We start from the raw sequence: 27,371 nt of genomic DNA, 5'->3' as shown, positions 1-27,371 counted from the left end.
GTTACCGCCTTAGGGGTTACTGCGCATGCGGAGCTGGGTCGAATTTCCAATCGCAAGAACACAAGAATATGTATGTATCACAGCCCTCGGTACCATTCTTCTTGTCTTTCCTATAAACCCAAGTGCCAAGTGCGTTTCTCTTGCCGAGACTCGACACAGAGAGAAATTCACGAAAGAAGTCTAGACTAGCACGAAAGAAGCAAAGATGGAATAACAAGAGAGGTATAAGGTATCAAAGCCGAATCCCCCACCGCCCCAGCACATGTCACTGTTTCTCCTCCTCCTTCGCTGATGAGCTGCCAGGAGGAGCACGCCTGTCGACAACACCCTGGTCGGAATTCACGTCCCTCTCCTCTGCATCAGGGACCTCGGCGGCGGCGAGGATGGCATCTAGTTTGGACTCTAGGGCGGTTAAGCTTGCCTCGAGCAGGGACGCTGTTTGCTCGCCTCTGTAGAAACCCCCCGTCGCCAGCGTGTTAGTGTATCTTGTGCGTTTTAATTTGGGGAGGGGGGAGGGGGGAGGGAGCTCCAGCTAGGATTTTCGCGAAGCAGGAAGTAAGGGATGGGCTTAAACATGGGCCTTACGACGGACGGGACGGACGAAGGGTATGTGAAGAAAGTGGAGTGGTGCTGTGACGGGTGGTGATGGTTGTTGGAGAGGATGTGTTTCCTTGGCAGAGCTTTGAGAGGAGAGACGGATGATGTCAGGTTGAAAAAGCTTGGGAATAGTCACTTTGGACAACACGAAAAGGGAAAGAGGAAGAAAGGGAAGAAAAAAAGAATCAATACCTGGCGATATCCTCGAATGCCTAGAGGTTATCGGAAGCTTAGCATCAGCAAAAAGTATATTAAATGGCAACTGTAGGCTCTGGCAGGGGCCAAGAAGAGGTGATCAATGGGCTCAGTGGTAATGGGAGAGGCTCCCAGTCTCCGCCAGGACTAGCCAGGGCCTAGTTGATGCCATCATCGAAGCAAGTGGAAGAAGGAAGAGCATAGGGGTGGGAATGGATCGACAGGAGAAAGGGGGGGGGGACAGAAAGACATTCGATATGCAACAAATGCAACAACAATGACTTACCCGTTTCAGCTCACCGGTTACATAGGCCATAGGGTCTGCGCTCGGCGGTATCTCTGGGTTGGTCGACGAGGCTGGGGGTAGGTCGTTGGACTCGTTGGACGCCATCATTGGCGGTAGGAAAAAGAGGATAGAAAAAAAATTGGTGTTGCCTGCAAAGGACCAATCTCTGCACAGCGCAGTAGTCCAAAACGAGAAAGTCTTGGTAATAAGAGAACTGGGGGAAATGTGGCAATCAGTCTGGTAAAGAGTCGAATCGGGAATCAAGAACTAGGTACGGCAAGGTGCGGGTGCGTTCTAGGAAGTAATGATAGACAGCGGTACTGAGGTAGAGGGGAAATAGCACAGGCAGCCGCCAGGTGGAGCAGCGTCATATGGGGCTGAGGGGAAACTGCAGCTTGCTGGCGGGGAGCTTGGGGGCTGCTGATACGAAGTAGCTTGCGGTGGTTTTGAGGGCAAAAATTCTACGAGGCTAAAAGGGTCTAGTACTGAAGGACAGAAGGACAGAGTACTGATACTCTAACCAAGAGGCCACATCAAGCTTCGAGGTTAGATGGATGGATGGATAGATGGATTGGGGGAACCAAGAGGTCAGGAACAATTGAACTTGTCGAAGTCCGAATGGATCAATACGTAATGGGTTGGATCGATCCTTGATTGATGATGGTTCTTTTCCTGTTTCCATCCCCCCTTCAAGAGGAGGCCAGCAAAGTCGCCAAATGATGGAAGCATGTGCGTTGACGATTTCAAGGCATCAATGCAACGCACCTTGACTGGCTTGGGTGACTCAGCCATGAAATGCCAACCTTAACCTTAGTCATCCTTAATAGGTATAACAGAACACACAACAGGACATACAACAGGACCCAACAAAACGCACAATTACAACTCGAAATGTTCTCCGTCATTGTTCACAGAGAACATTGACCGGATGCTGAGGGCGGCTTGGATTTGCCTCTGTAGGTACATTGATACCAGGTCCGGAATCACTTGATATCTCTGCTTCCACCTGAATTGTCTCGCCTATTGCGATTCCTCGATCACACCGAGACATCGACGACCATCACAACAACTTGGCATCTACACACACTTCGTAGTGTAAGCGTACGAGTGGCGGAATGGAGGTGGACATATGTACTCTATATGCATGGACGTTATGGTTATGGATGGTTGTAAACTAGGCATGCATGCAACCCCACGCCCACTCTCCAAGTTCCTAAGTATATCGCCAATTCCGTCAATTTGATATATGTACGAAGTACCTGCGAAGAGCATCTGCCGCAACTTACTTGTACCTTCGTAGTCAACGGCTGGTGATACGCGTTATCAATATCAAATGGCAGTTCGGTGATCTGATGATACCGCTTCATTGTTGGATTGTTGGGGACGAGAAAAGTGTGACGGCAATATACACCCTTTAACCCTTCGGTGGACATGCGAAGCTTGGAAAGTGCAACCTCCCGACCCACTTGATCAAGAGACACGAAACGTCGATGCGAGTACGACAAAATAACTGCTTGTATGCGTAAGTTATACGAAGTACAAAGCATTTGATAACACACTATCAGTACGGCAAGTCTGGTAATTATTACTCCGTGCCTTTGGGCTGTACCTTTGGCTATGGACGAATGATGAATGGCATCAGCTTCAAAATCATGATTGATGAATCGAACGAAGCCGTGATGAGCCTGGGGACTTGGGAGTACTTCGTAATCTTCGGCATGGGCGTGAGGGTGTACTTCGTGCTGGTAATTCCATGTCTGCCCAGGTGCAGTACCGGTGTGCTAATACCCTCAAGCTCAAGGGTTCTAACCCAGCAGCCCAAGATCAAGAATGGACAGGGCACTTACCGATACGGCGGGTGATCGCTCGGGAGACTCCATGCTAGGCTGCCTCTGGTCTAGTGTAGTACAGAGCATATCTCCCTTTGTACCTGTGTAGATTAATCGAGTTTACGCAACATCAATTGATCCAGGAGATCTGAGATCCTATGTGATCCCTCACAAGGTGGCTTTTAGTATGCGTACTGGGCATTTTGACTCCATGCTAAGGCGCCATGGTCGCCTACGTTGCCATTATCGAGCTGGAATGGGAATGCAGATTGATTTACCTTTGTAAATCTATTGGTTGCCTCAAGGACGGAATTTGCGACAAATGCACCGTTATGATGGCCTTTCAATATGACGTCCAAGCTTCCAAGTCCCACTAGATCCAACTGATCCAACCAACTACACAACTACACGCGTACTGTACCATCGACGACAGCGTTGACGATGTAGCGTTATAGGTATCGGTCAAATTCCTTTTCAGGTATGATACATATGATACATAAGAGCATTGGCCTTATTAAGCATTCCCCATTCACTAGTTTGCCACTGTGACGACCTGGAGCATGAGAGCATAATATGTGCCGAATGCGTGCTCGACCTCTCTCCCAGACTTCAAACGCTGATGGACTAATCCCCCGGAAACGTCGTGGCTCATGAAATAGACCTGAAAACTCCTATCAAGGTATCCATAGGACACACTTGATCAATGATCCATGCGGACTTTCATGCACATCTACAGAGACATCGACATGCACCTACATATGTCAATGACCAATGCAGAAGTGATGAAAATGTCCAGAAGCAGGATTCTCCCCAATTCGGTCAAGCTCAGTTTGCGTCGACATCAACTCGCCCTTCATAGGCCGCGGATCCCTTTCTCATAGTCACGAGAAGGGAGGGTGGGGGGTTGGGAGAGCCCCTTTCCTGGAGAGAATGTGAGGATCAATAACTGAGAACTGCACCCGTTACGTGCGCTTATGTTTTCCGAATCCTAAGACCCTTTCTCCGGTACAAGGAAACATCTAGATGCTTGGAAAGAATTACAATAACTCGAAGCGCGTTAAATATAGATTGCCCCGAAACAAGTTGGCTGGGGGGTTTGGGGGGATAATGTAGCCATGAAAGGGAGTTGAACGATTGTTGCTTCGAGTCAAGGCCAACGTCAGCTTCAACATCGAGATCAGGATCAAGTTCAAGAGGATAAACACAAGGTAGCAGGATGAGTATGGACGTAGACCATCATTGATCGAATCAAATCAATGTCTAGAGCTGCATTGACGTGTTCTCGGCTGTTTATGGCGTAGATATCATCTAAACTAGCGTACTGCTATATTACATTAGCTTCTAATGATGCCTCCTAGCTCACTCTCTGGCTCACCTTCTGGCTCACTTGCTGGTTCCCTTGCTGGTTATCTTGTTGGCCTTCTTTCCTCAAGTCTCAAGCTCACTTTTGCCCACGAAGGAGTTATAGAGTTATACGAAGTACGACTACACAACCGGCCTTGTTAGGGCGTGAAGCTTGTTAAATCTTCCCAACTCGTAACGAGGTGCTTGTTAGGAGTGTCAGGAGTAAGGGATAAGCGCAAGGAAAGACGGAGCTGATATACATATACATCGAAGTGGAAGAACGATGAGAAGGAGAGAAGCAAGCCATGCACTAAGAAGAAGGGTGGGAAGAGAGTGAGCCTTAGATTCGTTGATGGAAAGGTCAAGGGAAAGAGTGAGCAGCAATGAGCAATGAAGCTACCGTAGCAGTCGAGAGTCGGGGGAGCTGTCTCTGATTGAATTTGATTGGCGTTCGCACGAACTAAATGCTCCCCCGTCCCCTCCCCTTTGTTCATCGTCATCCTCATCTGGTCAATATCCATCTCGACCTAGCTGCGTCCATCTCGCCCGTAACGCCGCAAGGTCGCTTTCCGTGCTCCGGGATCAAGAGCCGTCCCGTTCACCAACGTGTCTAACTTCCGCTCCCTCGTCCTCCACTCCTCCTCCTCCGGCCCACTACCTTCGTACTCCTCCACTCGACTCCTCCACCCCTCCACACCAACTGAAGCTAGTCTAAGGGATGATGGAACTGGTCTACGTTGAAGATGGGCTATCTCTACAAAGGTGTCCTGCGTCAGGGATTAGAAACGTCAAGGGGAATTTACGGCGACCCGTACCTTCGTACTTATTTCCGCTCCCCAGACTTGTTGAACCCCCTCCCTTGTCTTCCCTCTTCGTCCCTTGTCTCTTTCCCCTGTTATTTTCCTCTCTTCTGGAAACCTTGCCTCCTCGTGCATCTTTCCATCTTTGCATCTGTGCATCGCTTCGTCACTCGCTCATCCCCCTACTTTCGATCGCTTCCTTTCCCCGTCTCCCAATCAAAGGTTCTTTCCACACACGCCTTCGACCTGCCATCTATGAGTCGCATGTTGGTCCAGCCATCGCATTGTGATTAAGGGAACTCTCCCAGGCGCTGTTACTAGGCCTACAAGCATCCTAATCCATACTTGGCGCCCGTTGCTTTCAGTCACTAGCCATCTCCGGCCCTTTCCAAGCAGGGTCCTTCCACCTATCATCATCGCGCCCTTCTACTTACATCAAGTTACTCTTCAGGCCCTTCCCCCGATATACCGTGTCGGTTTCCTCCTCTAAATTCCCAACGCACCTGCCTACTCCCGGAGAGAAGCCAAACCTGAAGAATGGTCGTGTGATGAGCACACGACTTGTTCATGGCTTAATTTTCTCCGATCACCCAAATGTCGCCGCTCCTCGAACAATATTTTGCCGCTTTGGCTAACACGTTCAGCGAATCGACGAAGGCAGATTAACCAGGATCGTGGATGATATAAACTCGCCGTCCGACTGTGACCCGCTGCCATCGCCTCTCTACGACCAAAACCTATCGAGAGCAAGCTAAAACAGTAACCATTGTGTGCACGATGCAAGAGCTGGCCGAGATCCTTTCCGGCCTGGGAATGTCCCAGTATCTGGGATCCTTCATGGAAGAAGGATTTGACTCTTGGGATACAATCCTTGACATTACCGAGTCAGACCTGTACGTACCGACAATACGAACTACGACTGTTCCACCTAGAGAGATCCGGCGGGTGTAAAAGTCTGTCCCTTGGAAATCGGATAGCTAACTGTATGGTCTCGATATGGTATACAGCGATGCACTTGGGGTCAAGCTTGGCCACCGTCGGGTAAGTACCAATGATCAGGCAGTTGTACTTCGTGTACTTCGTAGTCAGAAAACTGGTACAGACTGAGAGAGGTGTTGGCGACGGAATCGCCGTTGACCTCCATTTCTGAGACTGTTTATAGAAACTCCAACGACGAATCGCCGAAACTCGAAGGATTTCGCCCCATGTGGTACTACAGTCATGGACGAACAAGGAGATCAACTCGGATTCGTCAAGACCAACGCCAAACGGGCCAGAGCCAGTTCTAGATCGTGAAGGAGTTGTGGCAAAGAGGAAATATCGCAGACATCCCAAAGTGAGCTATCCTGAGTTCCCTTTTTCACCTTGATGACATCGTAGTTGTAAACCTCCAGCCACTCACCTACTCTATAGCCTGATAGAAATGCGCCAGAGAAACCACCTTCAGCTTATGTGGTATTTTCTAACAGTAAGTTCCTTAGACAACGCAAATTTGAGAAGACAACCCTATATCTTCCTTTTCGGGGGGTTTGTCGGTTTGTCCTGCTGCGTCGAGGCTGGCTTGGCTAACACAATGTGTTTACCCCTTAGTTATTCGAGAAGGCCTCAAGGGGCAAAACCTGTCTTTCACCGAGATCGCTAAACTGGTGGGAGAGAGCTGGAAAAGCCTCCCCCACGAAGAGAAAGAGACTCTGGAAACGCAGGCACAAAGGGCCAAGGAGAAGTACAGCTACGAACTTGCAAAGTACAAGAAGACTCCCGAGTACCAGAAGTACTCTCGATACTTACAGGAGTTCAAAAAGAAGCACCAGAAAAGCGGCAAAGGTCAAGGCGAGGATACGCGGAGAAAGGTGGAGGCAAATTCACCGTTGGAGCAGTCGATGTTGGTCGCAGGAAATGATGCTTGGAGACGACAGGGCCAAGGTCCTGGTCAAAGCCATTGTGGAGGCATCTTGATAGACGACGCCACCCACCGAAGTGGAAGGAGTAGCATCAGCGTTGGGAGTAACGAAACAGGCGGCGGCAGCGCCTACACGACGCGGGGCACGTCTCCAAGCAGCTCAAGGCCATGCCGAAGCGGATCTTTCGATACCTCAGTGGAATGTTTGAGTTCTACCGGAAGTTGGGTCATTACCCCGGGTAACGACGCCGTGGTAAATAACGTTCCTCTTTCTCCCCATGCGACAACGGGCACCGGCTCTCCGGGGAAAGAAGTGCCTGCTCCTCGGCATATCGAGACAGCCAACCCGCAAGCTCTTCCCCCCCTATCCGATATAATTGATAGCCGGATGACGAGCCCAAGACTTGATAGGGTCGACTTGGGTCCGCAACTGGGCGGCCGATATAACCGGAACGGGACCTGGGGATTGGCAGCGACGATGCCTACAACTGGGCCATCTGCTATGCGACGTGGAACTTGGCCAAACACTAGAGGGAGTCTAGAATTATACGGTACTGGCGCTGGCCCTAAAAGGGACACCAGATTCCCGATCAGGCCATTACCATCCAACAATCTCGCTCCACCAATGTATCAATAGGCCCTTTGCGTCTCGAAGAACTGCGATTAAGCCCTGGACTGGTCGAATTCAGAATCAACCTCATCGTTGTATCTTCTTCTTGTTGGCTGGCACGAGTGGCCTAAGGGGAGGGACGAGATGTGGACTTAACGACGACGGACACACAGCCGACCACAAGATCCTCCGTATCACATACTCTTTTTTACCCTCGCCTTTTGCAGACGAAAAACGAAGTTACGAGGTTGCTTCCCTAAAACGGAAAAAAAGTTAATAAAAAAAAAAGAATGAGAATGAGAATGGCGGTATTTTAACACGAGGCTTCTTAGAAGGACATGCATTTTGAACAAAAGAGGTTGTAAACATGTCATTGTAATCCAAAGGGCCGGAAATCCCTAATTTGATCTGTGAATGTTGGGTTTTGAATCTTGGAGAGAACTCGGCTGAACTTGAGACGGTACTGGGCTCCTAGTTTGCTTTTCTTCCATCGGGGCAGAGTTTGATATAATCTATAATACATCTCAACGAACACTGATATGACTACCATCTGAAAGCCTTTATCCATTGGATATTGATCCGACAGCACGACGAGAAACTCTTCGTGTACAAAGAGATATGACACAAAGAAGCAATGCAATTAAAAATCGTCTCAAATCAAACTGATTTATACAGAGTCCAGCCTGCCCAAACCCGAAACTCCCAGTCATCCCAAACTCACAGCCTCGTCAGATCATGTCGCTGTTTCCTGTTTTTGCAATTAACCAGCCTCCTTTCTCATAATTAGTCACCGCCCGCCGTAATCTCAGCCGTCCAGTCCTTCTTGATGTCGAGCTCCGTCAACTCAGGAGTCTTGCTGATGACAAGTCCCTTTTCGTTGGCTAAGTGCAGCAGGCAGATGAAGCAGTAGCTCGTCGAGATGTCGTTCATGGCCTGCTTGGGATACACTGATTGGAGGTTGTTGACCACGTCGGTGAACTTGAGCGTCGCGTCGGCTGAGGCCTTTACGTCTAAGGGGAGAGGATCGTTGGATGAGGGCGGCGGTGTGGGGAGCCGGGAGGAGTCGGGATCATAGGTCTTGTTAAGTTCGTGTTAGCTTTCGTCTTGTCCTCATAACGGCAACTGAAAAAAGGAAGAAAGAAAATGCAAGGAATTTGAGGGGAAAAAACGTACATTCTCGAGGCTTTCAAAGCCCATACCCTTCCAAATCTCCTCCTTCAACCTCCTGACATCGACCTTCTTGGCCACGCGCGCATACTGCACATACTCTGGCCTTACCCTCCTCGTCTGCGTCACCAGCGTAGTGCCAAACGGCCCGGCAGTCGGTCCCATGAGTGTCTCCCCGTTAAACGCCGCGGTGAGACCCACGCCCTCCGTCATACCAGGCGCCAGGTCAGCACCGGGCGAGAAGTGCTCGCGGGCGTCAGCGAACTCGAGGTCGTCATCGTCATCATCCAAGCCACCGGCGAAGGGCAGGTCGTCCTGGAAGAAGTTGGCGTCGTAGTCGCCCTGGGGTAGCGCCGTGTCCTCGGTGTTGTGGAGGGGTTCCTTGCGCTGCGCCCAGAAGGCCTCATCCATGTCGCCCTCGGGAACGTCGTCGCGGTCTTGCTGGGCCGCTGCCGCGCCGAAACCGTTACCGAGCCCGAATCCAGTGCCGGCACGGCCGAGGACGCGACGACGACCCATGCGAGCCTTGGGCTTGAGGAAGAGGCTGAGGAGCTGCTTGGAGCTGAAGTGCTTGTCGTCGGGGAGGAGGTTCCTCGTCTTGGATTTCCAGTCCTTTTTGGGCATGCAGATGGCCGAGTTGCTCGAGGCGGGGGTGTAGATGACCTCGGCGAGGACGGGGTCGAGGGGTGAGAAGAAGTCGATTTCGAAGGGCTCCTTCTCCTTGCGCGTACGCTTGGCGTCGGCGGGCTTGTTAACGTCCTTGATCTTGCGGATACGCCAATGCTCGGCGCTCGTCCAGTTCTTCTGCAGGGCCTGGTCAAAGTAGCTGAGGATATCCTCATGCATCTGATCGGGGTTCTTGGAGTGGTTCATGGTGACCATGTACTCGCCGGAATCTTGGTCGAGCATCTCGAGGCCCTCGCCCCCGGCAGCACCGTTCCCAGCGTCATATACGCGCATTTGCGGCTCTAGGGCGGCTTCGCGCGCCCAGGCCTCTCCACCCTCACCAAAGGCTATGTCGGCCCCTAGATCGAAGGCCCCGAGACCGAGATCATCGTCATCGAATCCCGGTGGATGGTCGTCATCGATGAGCATACCGGACTTGTCGCCAAAGGTTCCCAGGCCCTTATCCTGGTCCTGGCGCCAGTCCTCGGGTGCCTTGAGGAAGGGGATGTCGAGTGACCCCGAGGGGTCGCCGAGGTCGAAATTCTTGAGAGATGGGCAGACATCTAGGTCATCTAGACGACCAAGGTCGGGGATAAACCTTGCAGCGAGGCTGGCAAGATCAATTTCGACAGAGGGCTCCTCTTCCTGGGGCTGGACAGTACCCTCACGAGTAGGGGGTTCGATTCCTTCCTCGGGAATCTCACCGTCCTCCTCCTCAGCGTCGGCATCGCCCTTCTTCCCCTTGTCTGCGGCCCTGTCATCTGCATCGTCACTGCTATCGAAGACAATACGACCTTCGGAGTCGATCATGAGGTGGTTGAGCAGTAAGCCCTTGGCGCCACCTTCGTCGAAATCGGCCGAGGCCTTCTTGAAGAGAGGATCCACCGCAAACTCTAGTTCGAACTTCTTGAGTTGTAAGGAGGCGAATGAGGGCGCCAAGGTCACCTCGGAACGTTGGCTCTGCATTGGCGAGTTAGCAAGCGTTTTTGATGTTGGCAGCCCACTCCTCTGGATGGTTCACTATATACCTTCTTCTTTGTCTTTTTCCTCACAGTGCCGTCTTCGTCGACCTCTTCCTCACTATCTTCAGCCTCTTCGTCTCCGTCCTGGCTCTTCTTTTTGCTGTTGCTATCTGCTAATCCACTGAGCAGTTTCCCGGTCTCTGTAGCAACACTGTCTACGCGACTCGTGTAAATTTTGACACACCCATCAAGGGTACAGCTGGCTTTTTGAAAGTTAACGCCGTCTCCTTCCTTTAGGAGGGACATGTCGTGGAAGTAATCGATAAGGGCGAAATTCCACGAGTTCGCCGCATTAATCTTGTTATCAGTCGCCATCTTCATCCATTCTTCGAAGTTGGCCAGGATTGGCACCCTCTTCATCGGCGTGACCGCGCTCCCACTTATCACGACATCATCGTCGTCGTCATCCCTGAAGGGGTGCGAACGACCACGGGGCGTCCGCGGATTCGAGCTGGGCGACGACGTTCCCATGCTTCGTAGGCTTCCCTTGCGCACCGGAGTTGCAGCAAGCTTCAGCTGGTTGATCTGGGCTTCTTGGAGCGCTTGTCGTGAGAGTAATCGCCGCGCCTTCTCCTCTGCATCATCGTTGAGGGGGATCCTGCCAGTGTTTCAGAGTCAGCATTCCAATCCCTGGTCCGTTGCCAGGTCGAGCGAGGGGAAAAACGCGGTGAGAACCTACTTGATGGGGGACTGTGTCTTGAATGGGGACGCGATCATGGACCCAGAAGCCACTCTGGAGCCCGTATTTCGAGGGCCCTGTGCTACTCGCGGCATTTTGGAGGAGATGCGATATTTTGTGGCGGATCGTGAGAAAGATGGTGCGGTGTTGGGTCGCTGCTGTTGGCCCCGTCGCGTCCTCCAGCTTTACGTATTTGGGGGGATTCACCGTGTGTGTGGATGCTCTTGCTCCTTCAATTTGTTGCTGTTGCTGGTGCGCAACGCCCAATGTAAACAAATAAAGTGAGCTGCATTATCATCACGTGGAGATAAGCGACTAATGTGAGGGGGACGCTGTTCGAAGTACTGACCGAGGTACCGAGCTAGGATGCTTCCAGTTAGGTCGGGGGAATTGTGGCTTGACCAATCAGAAGTCGGTACCTCGTCGATAGTGAAGGATGGGATTAAATGCACAGCCCCAGTCAAAGTGACAAGTATTTCCGCTTTCTGTTCCATTGCATTCCCGGTACCGGGGTCAACTAATCTTGGCGCAGAGGGTCTTTTGTCTTTCTGGATTCTAGTGTCCACTCAATCATGTCCACGACATGTGTCAAAGTGAGCACCACTAACTGCCTGATCCGGACCGCTGTCGTCGTCACTGACTTGATTCGGCCAGTACAATACTTCATAATCCAATCCCCTGATCTACTGCGTAGGCGTCAATTCGCCCCTTGATATCCACTCTTCCCACAAACAATCGATTTATATTCTTGATTTCCCCCTCCCAGATGGAATTGGGATTCGGAGAGGGAATGAGCACTTCACCGACCCTGCCCTTTTCCAACAGTGGCAATGGCGTCACCGAAACCCAGATGATCTCACCTTGTGAATAATGTCTCTTATCACCACATCTCACGGCCGTTCTCGCCCGTGGCGCCGGCTCTTTCGCCGGTCGTTCTACTCGGCATTCGCGATCGCCGCCTTTTTAATCGTTGCCTCGTACCTTCAGAACCTCGTTTCAGATGATCCTAGCAGGAGTCCTCAGCTGGGCCCGAGGTATGCTGAGCCTGTACAATGCCGAGACGTCCACCGCACCCCCGATGTGTGTTCCTTCGTCAAAACGAATTGCGATGATGAGCAACCGGGTCTAGTTCCTTACCTGACGGTGTATCACTGCGCCTTTGGATATGCGAGGGTCGTGGGGTTTCCCCTCCTCGTTATCTGGTTAGGTCTGCTCTTCTCCACCATTGGTATCGCCGCAAGCGACTTCTTTACGCCGAACCTCCAGACAATCGCCAGCGTGCTGAACATGCCCGAGAACCTCGCCGGAGTTACCTTCCTTGCTGTGGGGAATGGCTCTCCGGACTTGTTTAGCACTGTCATGTCCATGCGATCCAACAGTGCAGCGCTGGCTGTTGGTGAACTCATTGGCGCGGCATGCTTCATCACTGCTATTGTGGCGGGGTCTATTGCGATGATTCGCGAGTTCAAGGTCGACAAGCGCAGCTTTGTTAGAGACCTCCTCTTCTTTATTGTTGCTGTCTGCCTTACGCTTGTGTTTCTGTTGGATGGCTACCTTCACTTTTTCGAGTGTATTATCATGATCGCCTATTATGCCTTCTACGTCATTTTCGTGGGTGTCTCACATTGGTACACGATGAGACGATCCAGGCGTGCCGCATTAGCGGAGAGTAGAGCCCATGCCATCGAAGAGGCTCTCCAAGCGAGCGGCCAGGAGAGATATGAAGACCAACCCGGTGCTGCGGCTCAGCTCGCTCGCGTGCAGGCTTTAGCACGTCCCTCGCGCCCGGAATCGACAATTTCGATGCCCAGAATCGAAATTGAAGGCGACCAGCTGAACGAAGTGGAAGAAGAGGACGATGGAAGAATGCGTAGGGAACAAATGGCGGTTGAGATCGCCAACAACATGCGAGTCAGACAACCAACAGCTAGTCGACGGCCGACGGCGGCATTCATACGGCCGAGTTTGGTGGGTGCATTGGAATTCAACTCGGCTTTGGAGCATTTCAAGAAAGAAGGCCTTTCTCCCCCGGGACGTATCGGGCACTTCCGTCGGCACTCTGTGCAGAACATACCCAGAGCCGCGAGGTTTCGATCCGAAGCTCCTCCTGAGCCTACCATTTCGTTCGATACCACATCGCCACCCCTGCGGGAGCGCGCACACTCTCATACTGGAAATGTTAGAGACGTTTCTGACAATGCTCCTTATAGCGGAGGGCCTGCCTTGCCACCGCATGTGCGTGAAGCTAGGCAAGAACAATTGTCCGGTTCGCCTTCGCCGTCTCTGTCCCCTTCGAGGGCAGCGAGCTCTACAAGGTCCTTCCAACTAGATGGCAATCTAGCAGTACCCCCAATTCATCCATTTGGTCCTAGGCAGCCCTACTTAGACACGCAGACGGGGGGCTCAGCACGTCAATCGCTGGCGCCCGAACCATTGCGTCTACATATTCCCAGTCGCCGAAGCACCACGAGCGAACCCTCGGACACCCTAAGCCCATTTCCCGGCTATGTGGAATCTCCGATGCCAATGTCTCCAACGTCAGAGGCTGCACCGCCGTCATTATTTGAGCCTCCGCTTCCCATCATCCCCACCGATAATGGAGTCTTGGTTGAAGTCGATGGCGGTGTTGGCCTTCTCCAACCCTATCGATGGTGGCCGTACTCTATTCTCCCCCCTCCCGAGAGCATGATGGCGACGCTATTTCCTACACTACAGAACTGGCGAGAAAAGACCTTTGCAGACGCTTTTGTCAGCACACTCGCTGTCCCGAGTGTGTTTTTCCTCTCAATCACGCTACCCGTTGTTGACGCAAGAGACCCAGAGATTGACGAGACGTCCCAGTGTTCTGAGTGTGAAGAGGAAAATGAACCGAGCCGGCAATCTGCGAATGACCAGTGGGAGATGTTTCGTAGATACAGACGAAACACGGTTACTTCAAACCGGACGTTGAACTACGACTCGGCAACTCCAAGCTCGCCGCTGATCGTTGACGAAGGCGTGGCGCTAGATATGGATAGGCCCACGGTTCCGAAACCGGTGGAAACTCCAAGCCTCCCACTTGATGAGTCGGGGCAGGTGGATGCTGAAGATGCGGGTTGGAACAAATGGCTGGTCATGATTCAAACTCTAGCTGGCCCGCCATTTTCCGTATTTATCATATCCTCTGTGCTCATGGAGCAGCCGGCGGAGGAGGTGGTGTCTGACGTGAAATGGTCCCTGGTAGCGTCAGGCGCATTGTTTCTCATCGTCTGGTTGACCACGAGATCGGATCGGAGGCCCAAGTATTATACCCTCTTGTGCTTCCCCGGATTCCTCGTGAGTGTCTCATGGATTGCCGTCATTGCCGGAGAGGTCGTCGGGGTCCTGAAGGCGATTGGCGTGATCCTAGACATATCAGACGCGATCCTGGGACTCACGGTGTTTGCTGCCGGCAATAGTGTGGGCGATTGGGTTTCTGATTACACCATCGCCCGATTGGGCTCTCCGGTCATGGCGTTGTAAGTCATCTAACTTACTCCCCTTGGCCCCTCTGAGACGGCGCGTCTCACTACCGCGTGCCTACATAAGCTTGACGACTAACTTTAGTGGTTTCTTCATAGCTCGGGCTGCGTCGGAGGGCCAATGCTCAACATCCTGCTCGGCGTCAGCACGGGGGGTCTCATTGGGATGGTATCCAAAGCGCGGCGCAAGCACGAGAAGCACCCCGACCGGCCAATTGTGTACAAGCCGTACAAGATCCACATCAGCGGCAGCCTCGTGGTGTCGGCGGTGACTTTGCTAATTACACTCGTGGCTCTGCTAATGTTTGTATCGCTGAACGATTGGGTCTTTAGCCGGCGGCTGGGTATAGGATTGATTGCGCTCTGGTGCGTCAGTACCGGGGTCAATCTCGTGATTGAGATGATGGGCGTTTGGAGTGAGGTGTCGAGATGAGAGGAGTTGGTGTCGGAGGGGAAGCCCGGTGCCGAACGTGGTACGTATACTACTCTCCATCACACATCGTTATACTACATATTACAAGTACACTACAAGTATATTACTTTGTACAGATCTGGGGACGGAGTTCTTATTTGCATCCTTCGCATTTTTTTTTTTCTTTTTTCCTTTTTCTAATTGCATCTTTGATACCCATGGTGCGGGGAAGGAGGGCCCGTGGGTGAGAGAGAATATGGATTTCCTTGCTTTTATTTTGTACACTTGTTGGGAACCTGTTTTTCCTCAATGTATATTTGGAAGGGATTTCGATCGGCATATACTACTCGTATGGGGATATCTTTAGCTATGGCAATGGCATTTGTTGTTTGCGTTTCTCATCACAAGAAGGTTTATCATGATCAATCTTGGCTAGATGCCGTTACACAGCTTACGTGTCGTAGCGATCGAGACTATTCCCAAGACGCACTCGCGTACAGGTCTAAATCGACACACCGGACACGCCGTTGCCGAGGACGGGACTAGCTCCGCAGCTCGAGCTCGAGACTAGAGGTGACGTTTTCGTTTTCCTCAATAGCAACGGCGGTTAGGAGAGGAGGCCTAGACTCCATCCAGGTACGTCCTGGCATACCCCACCGACGACTGCAAGTATCTCGCCATGGCAAAAAAAAAAGCTTGTCCTGCTGAGGGTGGGTCTGGGAGGGGATGCCTGAACGGGTCTTAACTCAGGGATGCCTGCGTAGCTGAAGTCATCATGAGCAAGCATGTGAGAGAAAAAGGCACATCCAAAAAAAAAAGCAAGCTGCTACCCTCCCAGAAGCGAAAGCTCGCCGATCAATTCCTCAATTTGCGGCACGAGTGTGTTCGGTTGAAGGCGATGGGCGGGGGTCACAAGGTGAGGGGAAAGCAGTAGGAGGGGAGGGAACCTGGACGATTTCGACAGTTTCGGAGGATCTAACGCGATGTGATTATCGAAGACGCCGGCGTGATGAGGGAATGCACGGCGTTTCCATCGTTGTTAGTGTGTGTCTATTGGAGCTGAAAGTGATGTGGGTTGAATCCACGCTAGAGATGGAGCTGCTTTTTCCTTTGCGAGAAGGGAGGGGAAATCGCTAGGCAGTTGGGAACCGGTGGGGTGGATTTGTGCTCAGATGGGCGTGCGTGGTGTGGTTGGTGGTGAGGCATTGCGGGATTATTATTGGGGAGCTATGGGCTGCGCCTCTGTGGACGAGCTGAAGCTAACGTAGCTCGAGAGAGCTACCAGGCCAAGGTACGTACATTGATGAGGGGCCAAAGTGGTGAGGATCGGAGATGACGGATATGGACGATGATGAAATGATGAGAAACAGATGGGAGGGACCATTCGAGAGGTGTGTATAAAAGGAGCGAGGAACGCTGCCAAGATGGAGAAGAAGAAGACCGTTGGATCAAGATCAAACTCACAATCACAAAATCCTAGTCCCAGTATCTCGCTCTCTATTCTCCTACACACTTACACGTCTTCATTTTAAGTCTCAGCTTTTTTTAATAAACATTCTTCATCATGAGCAACTATCTCAGGGACGCCACCAACGAGCTCTCCAATGCCTACGGCAGCGAGAACCGTACCCAGGGCCAGGGCTACGGCTCCTCCGGTCTGAACACCAGCTCCGATGACCGCAATGACAGCTCGTACGGTGACAACTCGTATGGCAGCAGCACAAGGCGCAACAACGACAACGACAACGACAATGATAGCTACGGCAACAACAACTCGCGCCGCGAGGAGGGCCGCGAAAGCAGCCGCCTCGGCAGCGGCAATGACTACAGCAGCCGTACCGACCGCGACGATGACAGCAGCAACCGCTTCGGCAGCAGCGGTAACAGCGGCTTCGGCTCCAGCAACGACAATGACCGTGAGCAGAACCGCTTCGGCTCCTCCACTACTGGCAGCAGCGGCTACAACAAGAGGGACGACGATGACAACAAGACCTCGTCCTACGGCCAGTACGGGAGGTCCGACAACGACTCTGGCTCCAACCGTCGGGACAACGACAACAGCTACGGCAGCAACGAGAGCCGTGAGGAGGGCCGTGACAACAACCGCTTCGGCGGCAACGATTCCTTCAACAAGAGCGAGCGTGAGGACCGTAACAGGCGAGACAATGATAACGACAACGACAACTCGACCTTTGGCAGCAGCCGCCGGGACAACGACAACGACACCAGCTTCGGCAGCCGCCGTGACAACGACAACGACAACAGCAACAGCAGCAGCAACAACAGCAGTGAGAGGAAGACCGGCAGCTGGCAGGACGTAGGCCGCGATGCCAAGGAGGCTTACTCCAGCTTCCAGAACAAGAACAAGGAGGGCGGATCTAGCGGTGTCGACTACAAGGAGCTCGGAAGCGTTGCTCAGGGAGCTTACAAGGCGTACCAGGGTGACGAGAAGAAGAACTTGACGGATATTGGCAAGAACCTTGCTTCTGGCTTCCTCGGCAGGAAGGACTAGATTAGCATTGCTTGTGTTTCCTGGCTGTAGCGTATTCTATGTTGGGTTAATGGGATCTGGGACTAGTATTGAATGTTAACTGAATTGATTAATTAAGTCGCTTTTGGTTTCTGAGTATGTGGAAATTGGTTTAAAAAATGAAAAGGGGAGAGAAACAATTTAGACGGACGTACTGCGTACTCAGTGGTGTTTTTTCAATTGATCCGATGATGAGGATTAAATAAGATGATAGAGATCTCGGCCTGTGTCTCAGGGGCCTTCAAGGTTCTTCCACCTGCGTGACCAGTCGGGAGATGAGAACCGCCTGAGGTACGGAGAGAGGTACACTCCTTCACCTCGTATAAGTCGATACAAACTCGTTTTGCTAATAATAGTCGGCGCATCTCATAATTAACATTGAATTACCCACTAAAGTCCCCACGCCGTGTCAGATCCATGCCGTACTCAGGTACCCCGCGACCAGGGGTCCCTCGAGACCCTGGTGTGGAACTGGTGTGGAAGGTGCCCCTCCAACTAGACATTTCAGCCTCTCACCGTGTTTGTTGTCCGGCTGCCACTCTGCCACCTCCTTAGCTTTGTGCAACCCCTCAAACTTGACCGCCTCTTTCCCCAATTGAGACTGTTCAAAAAGGGGGGGCCACGATAATTATTCTTTGATTATCTACCTCTGTACTCACAGAGATTCTCTCCTCCTTCACCTTCTCAACATCTTTTTCTCCCCGACACCTTGACCGTCGCCCAGTTCACCTCACCCACCTTTCGTTACGAAACCGCAAAGATGGCCTCCTTCATCCCTGTTGACCAGCGTCCCCTCAAGGACACCATCTGCCTCTTCGATGTCGACGGCACCTTGACCCCGGCCCGTCTGGTATGTTCATTGTTCCCTTCCTCCCCCTTTCCCGCGAAGAGCCCCTCCATGCCTGAGTGCTGGTGTTTGGTGTTGGGCGGAGAAGCTGCTCTTGACCCCACCATCGCCAAGATCGACGTCTGCCCCGCCATCGACGTCGTTTCTCGGCGCCCAAGAGAGCATCAAGCACTCAACATGCAAAGAAGAAAGATTGCCGCAACGACAATTGATTCTTATACCCCACTTATCAACGCCTAACTACCTATACTCACCCTACAAAAAAAAAAAAATGGAAACCTCTGAACTTGGCTAACCTCCGCCTCAATCCAGCCCGTCACCCCCGAAATGCTCGACCTCCTCTCCCGCCTCCGCGAAAAGTGCTCCATCGGCTTCGTCGGCGGCTCCAACCTCGCCAAGCAGCAAGAGCAGCTTGGCTCCGCCTCCGTCGACGTCACCACCATCTTCGACTGGTGCTTTGCCGAGAACGGCCTCACCGCGATCCGCCTCGGCGAGACCCTCCCCTCCAACAGCTTCATCAAGCAGGTCGGCGAGGAGCCCTACAAGGAGTTTGTCAACTTCTGCCTGCGCTACATTGCTGACCTCGACGTCCCCGTCAAGCGTGGTACCTTTGTCGAGTTCAGGAACGGCATGATTAACGTGTCACCTGTGGGAAGGAACGCGAGCGTTCAGGAGAGGAATGAGTATGAGGCTTTTGATAAGGCGAATAATATTAGGCCTAAGTTTATTGAGGCTCTCAAGGAGAAGTTTGGCCACCTCGGCCTCAAGTAAGTGGATTCCCCCCCTTCTTTCTTCCAAGGGGCTAGTATGTGTTTTCAGCTGCCTAACAATGCGTCTTCTTCCCTCCAGCTACGCCATTGGCGGTCAGATCTCCTTCGACGTCTTCCCCGAGGGCTGGGACAAGACCTACTGCCTGCGACATCTCGAAAACGAGGCCAACGCCCCCGGCGGCGTGACCTACAAGACCATCCACTTCTTCGGCGACAAGACCTTCAAGGGCGGCAACGACTACGAGATCTACGAGGATTCCCGCACCGTTGGCCACTCCGTCACCGGCCCCGAGGACACGGCGAAGATCCTCAAGGAGCTGTTTGACCTGTGAAGAAAGAAAGAATTGTCATGAGGGAGAGGCGTCGAAACCGGTCTATAGAGAAATAGATGAAGTAATGAATCAATGATAGAGCGCTGGCAATGATATTATATTTTCGGGGTCCGTTTTATAATAATTCGGGCCGAGAGCCATAATGTGCAAGGGAATTCGTTGTTGTTTCGGGGGTTGGTCTTCTGTGAACGACTTGGAGATATATAAAGTCATGTTCAAGATGGGAGAAGATGCATCGAATTCCTTCATAGAAGGGGAAGCAGGAAAAACAAAAGTACAAAGCAAATAGACAGCTTGGTTTAGTGATCTTGTTTCTAAAAAGTTTGTGTGGTGTCACGGTTGGTTTGCATGTCGGAAGCCCGCAGGTCGTATGCTCTAGTTTCGTGGCGTAGATTGAGGATGGAGCTTGATCCAAAAGAGAAAACTATGTCAGATATCCCAAACTACCGTATCGCTAGCTATATGTAGATAGACATAGATTTGACAGCTAAAAGAAAGAAAAAAGAGAAAGAGACGACGTTACAAGAAGAACAAAAATCACATATAAGAAGCCCAAACTGTATCTAAACTTCATATCTCTCTCGCCTAAGTCAGTCACAATCGCCCCCACCATCATTACAGCCCCGGCACAATAACAGGTCCATACTTCGTCGTCGCCTGGAACGCCCCATCACCCTGCACGACGAAATCAACAGCAAGACTCAACTTGGACAGCCCTTGCTGCTCGGGAGACAAAAGATGCGGCTGTCCGGGAATCTGTCCAGGGAGGACAGCCCCGGCCGCCGCCGCAGCCACGGTATCGGGGTCGTACGCCATGACGGCGACGTAGTTCCTCCTGCCCATGAGCTTCTTGAGCTCGCGAGGGGCGCCGCTGGCGTCGGTGTGGAAAATCTCCATCATGTCCTCCTTGGTGTCGGAGACTTCGTGCGTGGACTTGTGGCCGTTTTGTGGCACGTAGAGGAGCTTGTTGTTGTGGAGCAGCTTGAGGATGTAGTTGTGCTGAGGCGCCGCGACGATGGGCGATGTGATGAGCTGGTACATGGTCTTGGGGTCCGAAGGGTGCGATGGGTCGTGGACGAGACCGGCGCCGCAGCAGTTGACGCCGCCGGAGAGGAAGGTCATGCGCACGCCCTTGTCTTGCGCGATAGTCTGCAGTGTGCGGATAAAGTAAGTGCGTTCGAGATCCTTGCTCGAGTGCGTCCACAGATCCTTGAGGACCTCGGCGACATCGAGGTCACCGAATTGATTCAGGACATTGCCCATGAGTCCCGACTTTCCGACGGCCTTCTTGACGTGAGAGAAGCCCTGCTGCACGACTTCCTTGCCGCCGACGACGCCCGCGACAGAGCTCGTTACCTTGCCGAGGATGTTGTAGCTCGTGTTCACGGCCTTCTTGCCCGTCGCCATCGCTCCGGCGAGACTCTCGACCGCCTCGAGGCGTGGGTAGATGAGGGGTACCGAGATCATCCAGATGCAGTGCTGCACGCTCGGTGGCAACGACGCTACTCTGGGGAAAATGCCCTGGTACGTCGGGCCCGCCATGACGTGCGCCTGATCTCTCTCAGACCTGCAGTCTGGGCCGACGACGGCGACAGCAGGTCCCAGGTACTTGACGAAGTGCCAGCCTTGTCCCGTGACTGTGAAAAGATCCATGTCGTTGCTCATGTTTCGGAGAATCTCGACGGTCGTGTGATGCTGGAAGAGAAGGTACATTTCGATAGCTAGGCGGCCAATGTTCTTGAACATGGGAGAGCTCTGCATATAGTCGGGGTAGCTACCATAGCCGTCGAAGCTGCAGAGCGCGTTCGGTTAGCATCATACTTCCCGATACAACAATGGTTCGAGTGGAGCATTTATCACTTACATGTCGTGGTCATCGATCTGAAGGATGTGAGGAATCTGAGCGAAAGCCTCCCGCAAGAAAGGCTGATCGAAATGGCTCGTGTAGTAGTGGAAGTAGGCATGCGATACATCTTCCTCATGCCTCGCCGTCCACTGCGCATTCTTTCGATTCTCCTTGCCGCGCATCGCCAACCACTGCCTCAACAACGGCACTTCCTTCCACAGCCGATCACCGTAGATCTGCGCGCCCAGACCAAGCTGAACGTGGAAACCGCCGCAGTCGACGTTCTTCTGCAATACGTCTTTCCACATGAAGCTGACGCCGCCGAGCTTCGATCGCTCGTTCTGAGAGGTAGTGGCTGCGAAGTCGTTGCCCGAATGCGCGATGAATCGCCAACCGAGCTCGCTTCGTCCGGCGACGACGAACTCATATCTCGTGCAGCCGAGGTGCGACGTGACAGCGTAGGTCCAGCGCTCGGTGCCTTGCTCGCCCATCGGAAGATCGATCTCGTATTTGTAAAAGTTCCATCGCTGGTGAGTGTGGATGACATGGGGGATAAGCTGCCTGGGGTTGGGAGAGAGATCGACGCTGAGATGGATGTGGATCGTGGGAGGTTCTGGAGTATCGGTTACAATCATGATGCTGCCGTACCAAACGCCTTTCTCGATATTCATGTTGCCGTAGCGCAGGTATGGGCCAAAATAGACTCCATTTGTCGGCTGGATCTTATACATGTCCACGCCAGCGGATGGTGGCGGGCCCGTGAAACCGGCCGTGGGCGCAGTAGAGTTCGCAACGCTCATGATGCTCTCGGCGTATCCTCCAGGGGTATGCGGCGGGAACATGGGAGAAGCCATTCCTTGCTTGCCCCCGAACAGAGGAGATGCCATACCCTGCTTTCCACCATATAGGGGTGATGCCAGAGGGTTTCCGTACGTAGAGGCGGCGGGCGACAAGGGAGCAACGTCGTGGTGGATGGGGTTGGGTCCCTTAGGGAACTCCCATTGTGTCGCCTGGGTCGCGAGATGGATGTAGTAATACTGGCCAGAGTTCTGGTCGAGATGGGCAATCCATCCCTCGGGAAGCGGTGGAGGTGAAGCAGGGCCCGCAGCGCCGCCTGGAACCGCCGCTCCAGCGGCGAAGGTTTGCGACGAGCTGGGGATGGCAGCGGCTGCTTGAGGTTGAGGAGGGATGCTCTCTGGCCGAGGATCGTTGGCAAAGGCAGGATGTCCAGAGTTCAGAGCGGCGGCAGCAGCGGCGCTAGGCTGTGATACGCCGAGACCGGCTCCCGTAGCAACAACGGCAGCAGCAGCGGGGGCCTGCTTAGGAGGGGCAGAGGCGGCATTATTGGGCGCAGCGGGGGCAGCCGCAGCTGCCGGCCGTTGCTTCTCGTTGGGGTAAGCGGAGCCGGCGTTCGGATTAACACTCGAGTAGGCAGGGGGTGGGGTCTTGGTGCCTAGGCGTTGGAAATCTTGCTCTAACACGCTCACTTGGAGGTTGCCGTTGCCCTCGGCGTTTGGAGGCTTGGGAGCTGGCGAAGCCACGTTCTGCGCAGGTGCGGTCGACACCGGAGCAGACCCTTGGTATACCGTAGGCGGTCCATGTGGCTGCTGATCGGGAGACTCAGTCGGTGTCCACGGACGCTGAGGCGGCCGGTGGTTTCCGTATTGAGCAAGCCTCTGCGCCGCCGCGGCGCTCTGGGCCTGAAGACTTGTTAGAGTAGCGGTGCCGGATATGCCACTAGCAGCATAGCGCGCCTCGATACCGCCGCCAGGCACTTCACCAGGCTCGACGATCGGGGTCTCGGGAGGAGGCGGCGATCCTCGACTTGCTCGGGTGGTGGAGGTACTAGCAGTCGATGCAAAGCGATTGACCATATTTTCATTCGGGATGCGCAGTGACTCGGGTGGTCGCGCTGCCGCCGCCGCGGAGCTGGACGAACCACCACCCGGAGGTGGGTAGTATTGCTTCTTGTTGAAGGGAGGGTAGTTGGCCGTGGAGCCGGGCCTCTGAGTAAGGTTATTTATCGGCTTCGCAAACAGACCAGACTGATCGTCGTCGATTGGACTTGTCGGCAGGGGTTTCGGCGTGGCACCGCGTCGCTCCGCAAGGCCGGGACCTTTATTCTCTAGGGGACTGGTAATGCGAGGGGAGGTGTCATTATAGGCCGAGCTCGAGGGCACGGGATAGGGCTTGACAGTGGGCCTCGGCCTGTTGCGACTACTATCGTCATCGTCGTCTTCGGGGTAAGGCAGAGGAAGCAAGTTTGCAGAGCTCAGCGCGCCAGGCGGCAGGAAAGCTGGTTTGGGTTTGGAGGAGGAAGAAGACGAAGAAGGCGTAGCGGAAGACGAGCCAGGCGGGGGATACTTGAAACGGTCGGCGGGTTTCGGGCTCTGCGGTTTGAATATTCTCAGAGGTTCAACTGTCGGACTATCGCAATCCTCAGTTGGCGCGGGCTTACTGAGGAAGAGCTCCTCGTCTGAGATTCCCCTGCTCCGTTCCATTGGGCAGGCCTTTGGGAAAGGTGGATCTTATGCTCTTTTTTCCTGATGTCTTCGACGATTCTGTTCAGGTTCAATGACACCTGTACAGATCTATCGTCAGATAGAAAACAATCGAGCAATTAGGTACACGGCAGCTTAAGGTGGGTTATTTTTGGGTGTCGCCAGATCAAAGGTGCAGAAGCGGGTGTGTCTTCCTTGCTAAGCCAGATGCACGATGGCACCAAAATGAGGGGGGCGGGGTGGTGGTCGCAGAATGGGTCCCCAAGGGAAACGTCCAAGTCGCAAGGAATAAAGGATGGCGCAGACAGCAAAACGGGCACAAACAACAAGGTCGTGAGTATAAACAGAGAGAAGATGGAGAGATTCGATCCCGTCAAGGCATGTATTTCTATTCAGCGAAGAGTCGGGGCTTTTGGACAAGAAACACGTAACACGGGGAAGCAGGAGAAGAATGAGGGAAAGAAAGCTCGCGTGGAACTCTTAGAGAAAAAAAGAGAGAGACTTGAGGCGCACTTCTTTCACCTGCAGCTGCACATCAAGAAACGAGCTCGTCCAGTACCGTTCGCTGGCCCAGGTCCAGGATAACATCACAGCACAGCAGGGTGGAACCGGGCGGGTGACGAGGGGGGAGGGGACAGGGGGTGAGATGGGGCAGACAGCGACGAGGGCGACATGGAGAGAGCACAGAGCTTCCCTCATTGAAGCCAGGGTGAGATTGGGGGCCGATTTGATGCTCCTAGTGGCGGCATACTAGGCAGGCCAGACCAGTCCATTGTTACTGGACAACCAACGGTGGCATCAGTTTGATTGAGCTCGTCCCGCTCAATACAGGTCGACTAGGAGGCCTGCAACTTCTGCAGGGAGGGGAGCTTGGTGATTGGTCTCTGAAGCTGGGCGCTTAGAGATTCGATGGACCAGCAAATGGGCGTGGTGGAACGAGACTTCGAAGCGCCCACAGGTCGAGGACTCGTCATTGAGCCGTGAAGGCCAAGACCTGCCATACTGGATCCCGTCTAGTAATATCTCCTCGGGTGCATGCGAAGTATTTGGCAGAAATGATTGATGAAAGATGATGGATAATCAGGCACTGAAGAAGATGTTGTTGGGGGCGAAAACGGGCGCTGCTGGCTTGGGATTTATGAGCCTCGAGCTGACGAAGACATTGATCTTATTGATTGCTGCTGCCTCTTCTGTAAAAATGATTAATGTACGAAGTAACGTACGTATGTATTTCGTAGGGGTACGTTACAGTTGTCTCTTCGTGATCGATCGACAGTTCGACAGTTCGACAGTTGAGCACAGCTGCAAGGGTTTTGTACTTAGTCGCAGACGTTGGACACGATTGTGCTGCCAGAAGACGGCACTGACTCTCGACCCCAAAGGGACTCAGGTCGGCTCACCAAGTCCATCGTAAGTGGGTTCGAATAATTCAACAGAACGACTTGGAGGGAAAGTTGCGGGCTTTCAAGCAAGGAAAACCTGTCTTCCGAAAGCAAAACGCCTCAGGGGCCCCAGGACGACAAACGGGCAGCAGCGGACAGAGATCTCCAGAATTCACCAATGAATGCTCACGTAATTCACCCAGGTCCGACTGGAACATTGAAATGACCGTTCGGCTGCTGAACTGAACGGACGCTCTTCCCACGCTTCACACCCGAACCCGAGTCTCTTAACTGCTCCCCATTTCACGGGTTATAAAAGCCTCGGTGATCTCCCCCGCCACTGTCCGCCTCGCCGAACCTGCGCGAGCCTTCTTCCTCATTCGAAGCTACCAAGTGCATTCGTCATCCAATGTTTAGCTATGTCCGACCTCGAATAGGCACCCATCCTCCCCTCCAACTGTTTGCGTTGCAGAACCTATTAGATGTAGGTCGAGGACGCGTGGCATCGGCGTATATCGTACCGTCCACCGAGACCTTGATACCCGTTAACCCCGTTAGCCTCAGCGAATGTTGCCCCTCTTTTCACTTTCCAGCAGTCGTTTCGCCTCTGTTGCCTGCCTAGTTACTGGTACGTAGGTAGAGATGGCGACGCTAGATTCGGTGGCAATTTGTTTGATATCTCCGAGTGACGACGACCGATGTTCACCTATCCAGATCAGATATAAAAGCGCCAGTCCGCGCGACAGTATCGGTCAATCTGCTCCCCATCATCTCTTCATCAACCATTCTCCCTTAAACACATATCACGACATTCAGCCTGTCTGAATTACATTTTTGTATATAACTCTCATCTACTCCATAGAGGAAAAGAAAAAAGAGAAATACAAAGTCTTATTTCTTACCACACACCCACACTATCTCTCATTGCAATCATGGCATGGCAAGGTCAAGTCCCCGGAGCCTTCCCCAACGGTGGTGATCGCTCTTCCTACCCATTCCCGCCCCCTCCTCCATTCGGAGACTTCTTCCGCTTCATGGAATCTGGAGGTGTAGGCGAAGGAGTCGACCATGTAGGTTCTGCTCCTCACGCCGGCCCCCAATTCCCTCCCGGCTTCCCCTTCAACGCCTATTCCCCTTGGGGTGGTCGTGGCGGTCGGGGCTGTCGTCGCCGCGGCGGTCCCTGGAGAGGAGGTCACCCCGGCCGTCGTCCTGGCTCTCGCCCAGGAGACGATGACTCCTCTTCTACGCATGACCCCCAGGATACCCCTGGAGCAGATACTCCCGAGGAGGATGACGATACAATGAAGGACGACCCCCCGGAAGTCCCTCCCGAAGATGACGAAGGCGAATGCCCTCCTCCCTACGGCGGCCCCCGCGGCCCCCATCACCACCCCCACCATGGCCCGCACCGAGGAGGCCACGGCCACCATCGCGGCGGCCACCACGGTCCCTTCCGCGGTCCTCATCATGGACCCTTCCCCGGCCACCATCGTGGGCCTTTCCCTGGTCCTCCTCATGGACCTCCTCCCCACGGCGGTCCGCACCACGGAGGTCCTCCCCCTTTCGCCTTCGACCCCTCCACGGTCCTTCGCAACCTAGCCCACCACCCCTTCGCGCAGAACATCCGCCAATGGCTCGACGCCTATGGTCCTCCTCCCCAAGACTCCGACCACTTCACGCCCCCCCTCGACATCTTCGAGAACGAGCGCGAATACGTCCTCCACCTCGCCCTCCCCGGCGCCAAGAAGGAAGACATCGGCGTAAACTGGAACGCCGACAAGAGCCACATCGACATCGCCGGCGTCGTCCATCGCCCTGGTGACGAAGAGTTCCAGCGCGGCCTACTCTCTTCGGAGAGGAGGGTCGGCTTGTTCGAGAGGACGGTCAAGCTACCCCCCGAGGGCACCGAAGCCTCGGGATCCGAGGTTGATATCGATGGCTTAGGCATCACTGCTAAGATGGAGGATGGTGTCTTGGTTGTCATTGTTCCCAAGATGGAGAAGGAGTGGACTGAAGTTAGGAAGGTTGATATCGAATAGATTCCCGGGGGAACATCGATTTAATTTGGTCAAGTTATACACGGGTGGACTATATGAGTAGCTCGGTCTGAGTCTAGTCTGCGAATTCGTTTGGCGTTCCGGTTTACTCCTTTTCAT

At 53.3% G+C, this 27,371-nt stretch overlaps 6 protein-coding genes and 2 pseudogenes across 6 annotated transcripts; 5 read left to right on the top strand and 3 right to left on the bottom strand.

Moving 5' to 3' along the window:
- Nucleotides 1-265: 265 nt before the first annotated feature.
- Nucleotides 266-1,183, bottom strand: SAPIO_CDS3356 (uncharacterized protein; the record flags this gene model as incomplete). Its single annotated transcript, XM_016786166.1, has 3 exons — nucleotides 266-449; nucleotides 790-809; nucleotides 1,079-1,183. 3 exons carry the CDS (start codon nucleotides 1,181-1,183, stop codon nucleotides 266-268), a joined length of 309 nt encoding a protein of 102 aa, XP_016644172.1.
- A 4,645-nt stretch (nucleotides 1,184-5,828) lies between these two features.
- On the top strand, nucleotides 5,829-7,194 carry SAPIO_CDS3355 (uncharacterized protein; the record flags this gene model as incomplete). The annotated part of the gene is made up of 5 exons (XM_016786165.1): nucleotides 5,829-5,944; nucleotides 6,059-6,092; nucleotides 6,465-6,519; nucleotides 6,642-6,927; nucleotides 7,068-7,194. The coding sequence occupies 5 exons, from the start codon at nucleotides 5,829-5,831 to the stop codon at nucleotides 7,192-7,194; spliced, it is 618 nt and encodes a 205-aa protein (XP_016644171.1).
- A 1,150-nt stretch (nucleotides 7,195-8,344) lies between these two features.
- Nucleotides 8,345-11,190, bottom strand: SAPIO_CDS3354 (Condensin complex subunit 2; the record flags this gene model as incomplete). Its single annotated transcript, XM_016786164.1, has 4 exons — nucleotides 8,345-8,638; nucleotides 8,735-10,354; nucleotides 10,423-11,014; nucleotides 11,096-11,190. 4 exons carry the CDS (start codon nucleotides 11,188-11,190, stop codon nucleotides 8,345-8,347), a joined length of 2,601 nt encoding a protein of 866 aa, XP_016644170.1.
- Nucleotides 11,191-11,965: 775 nt separating this feature from the next.
- Nucleotides 11,966-14,994, top strand: SAPIO_CDS3353 (uncharacterized protein; the record flags this gene model as incomplete). Its single annotated transcript, XM_016786163.1, has 3 exons — nucleotides 11,966-14,592; nucleotides 14,695-14,854; nucleotides 14,929-14,994. 3 exons carry the CDS (start codon nucleotides 11,966-11,968, stop codon nucleotides 14,992-14,994), a joined length of 2,853 nt encoding a protein of 950 aa, XP_016644169.1.
- A 1,577-nt stretch (nucleotides 14,995-16,571) lies between these two features.
- SAPIO_CDS3352 lies at nucleotides 16,572-17,519 on the top strand (annotated as a pseudogene; the record flags this gene model as incomplete).
- Nucleotides 17,520-18,297: 778 nt separating this feature from the next.
- SAPIO_CDS3351 (Phosphomannomutase) lies at nucleotides 18,298-19,486 on the top strand (the record flags this gene model as incomplete). The annotated part of the gene is made up of 3 exons (XM_016786162.1): nucleotides 18,298-18,387; nucleotides 18,697-19,151; nucleotides 19,234-19,486. 3 exons carry the CDS (start codon nucleotides 18,298-18,300, stop codon nucleotides 19,484-19,486), a joined length of 798 nt encoding a protein of 265 aa, XP_016644168.1.
- Nucleotides 19,487-20,101: 615 nt separating this feature from the next.
- SAPIO_CDS3350 (Ww domain protein) lies at nucleotides 20,102-23,833 on the bottom strand (the record flags this gene model as incomplete). The annotated part of the gene is made up of 2 exons (XM_016786161.1): nucleotides 20,102-21,278; nucleotides 21,351-23,833. 2 exons carry the CDS (start codon nucleotides 23,831-23,833, stop codon nucleotides 20,102-20,104), a joined length of 3,660 nt encoding a protein of 1,219 aa, XP_016644167.1.
- Nucleotides 23,834-26,147: 2,314 nt separating this feature from the next.
- On the top strand, nucleotides 26,148-27,254 carry SAPIO_CDS3349 (annotated as a pseudogene; the record flags this gene model as incomplete).
- Nucleotides 27,255-27,371: the final 117 nt, after the last annotated feature.

This window comes from Scedosporium apiospermum (genome assembly GCF_000732125.1).
Source record: "Scedosporium apiospermum strain IHEM 14462 chromosome Unknown SEQ_SAPIO_0088, whole genome shotgun sequence".
NCBI lineage: Eukaryota > Fungi > Ascomycota > Sordariomycetes > Microascales > Microascaceae > Scedosporium > Scedosporium apiospermum.
This window is presented reverse-complemented; position numbering and strand designations above follow the sequence as displayed.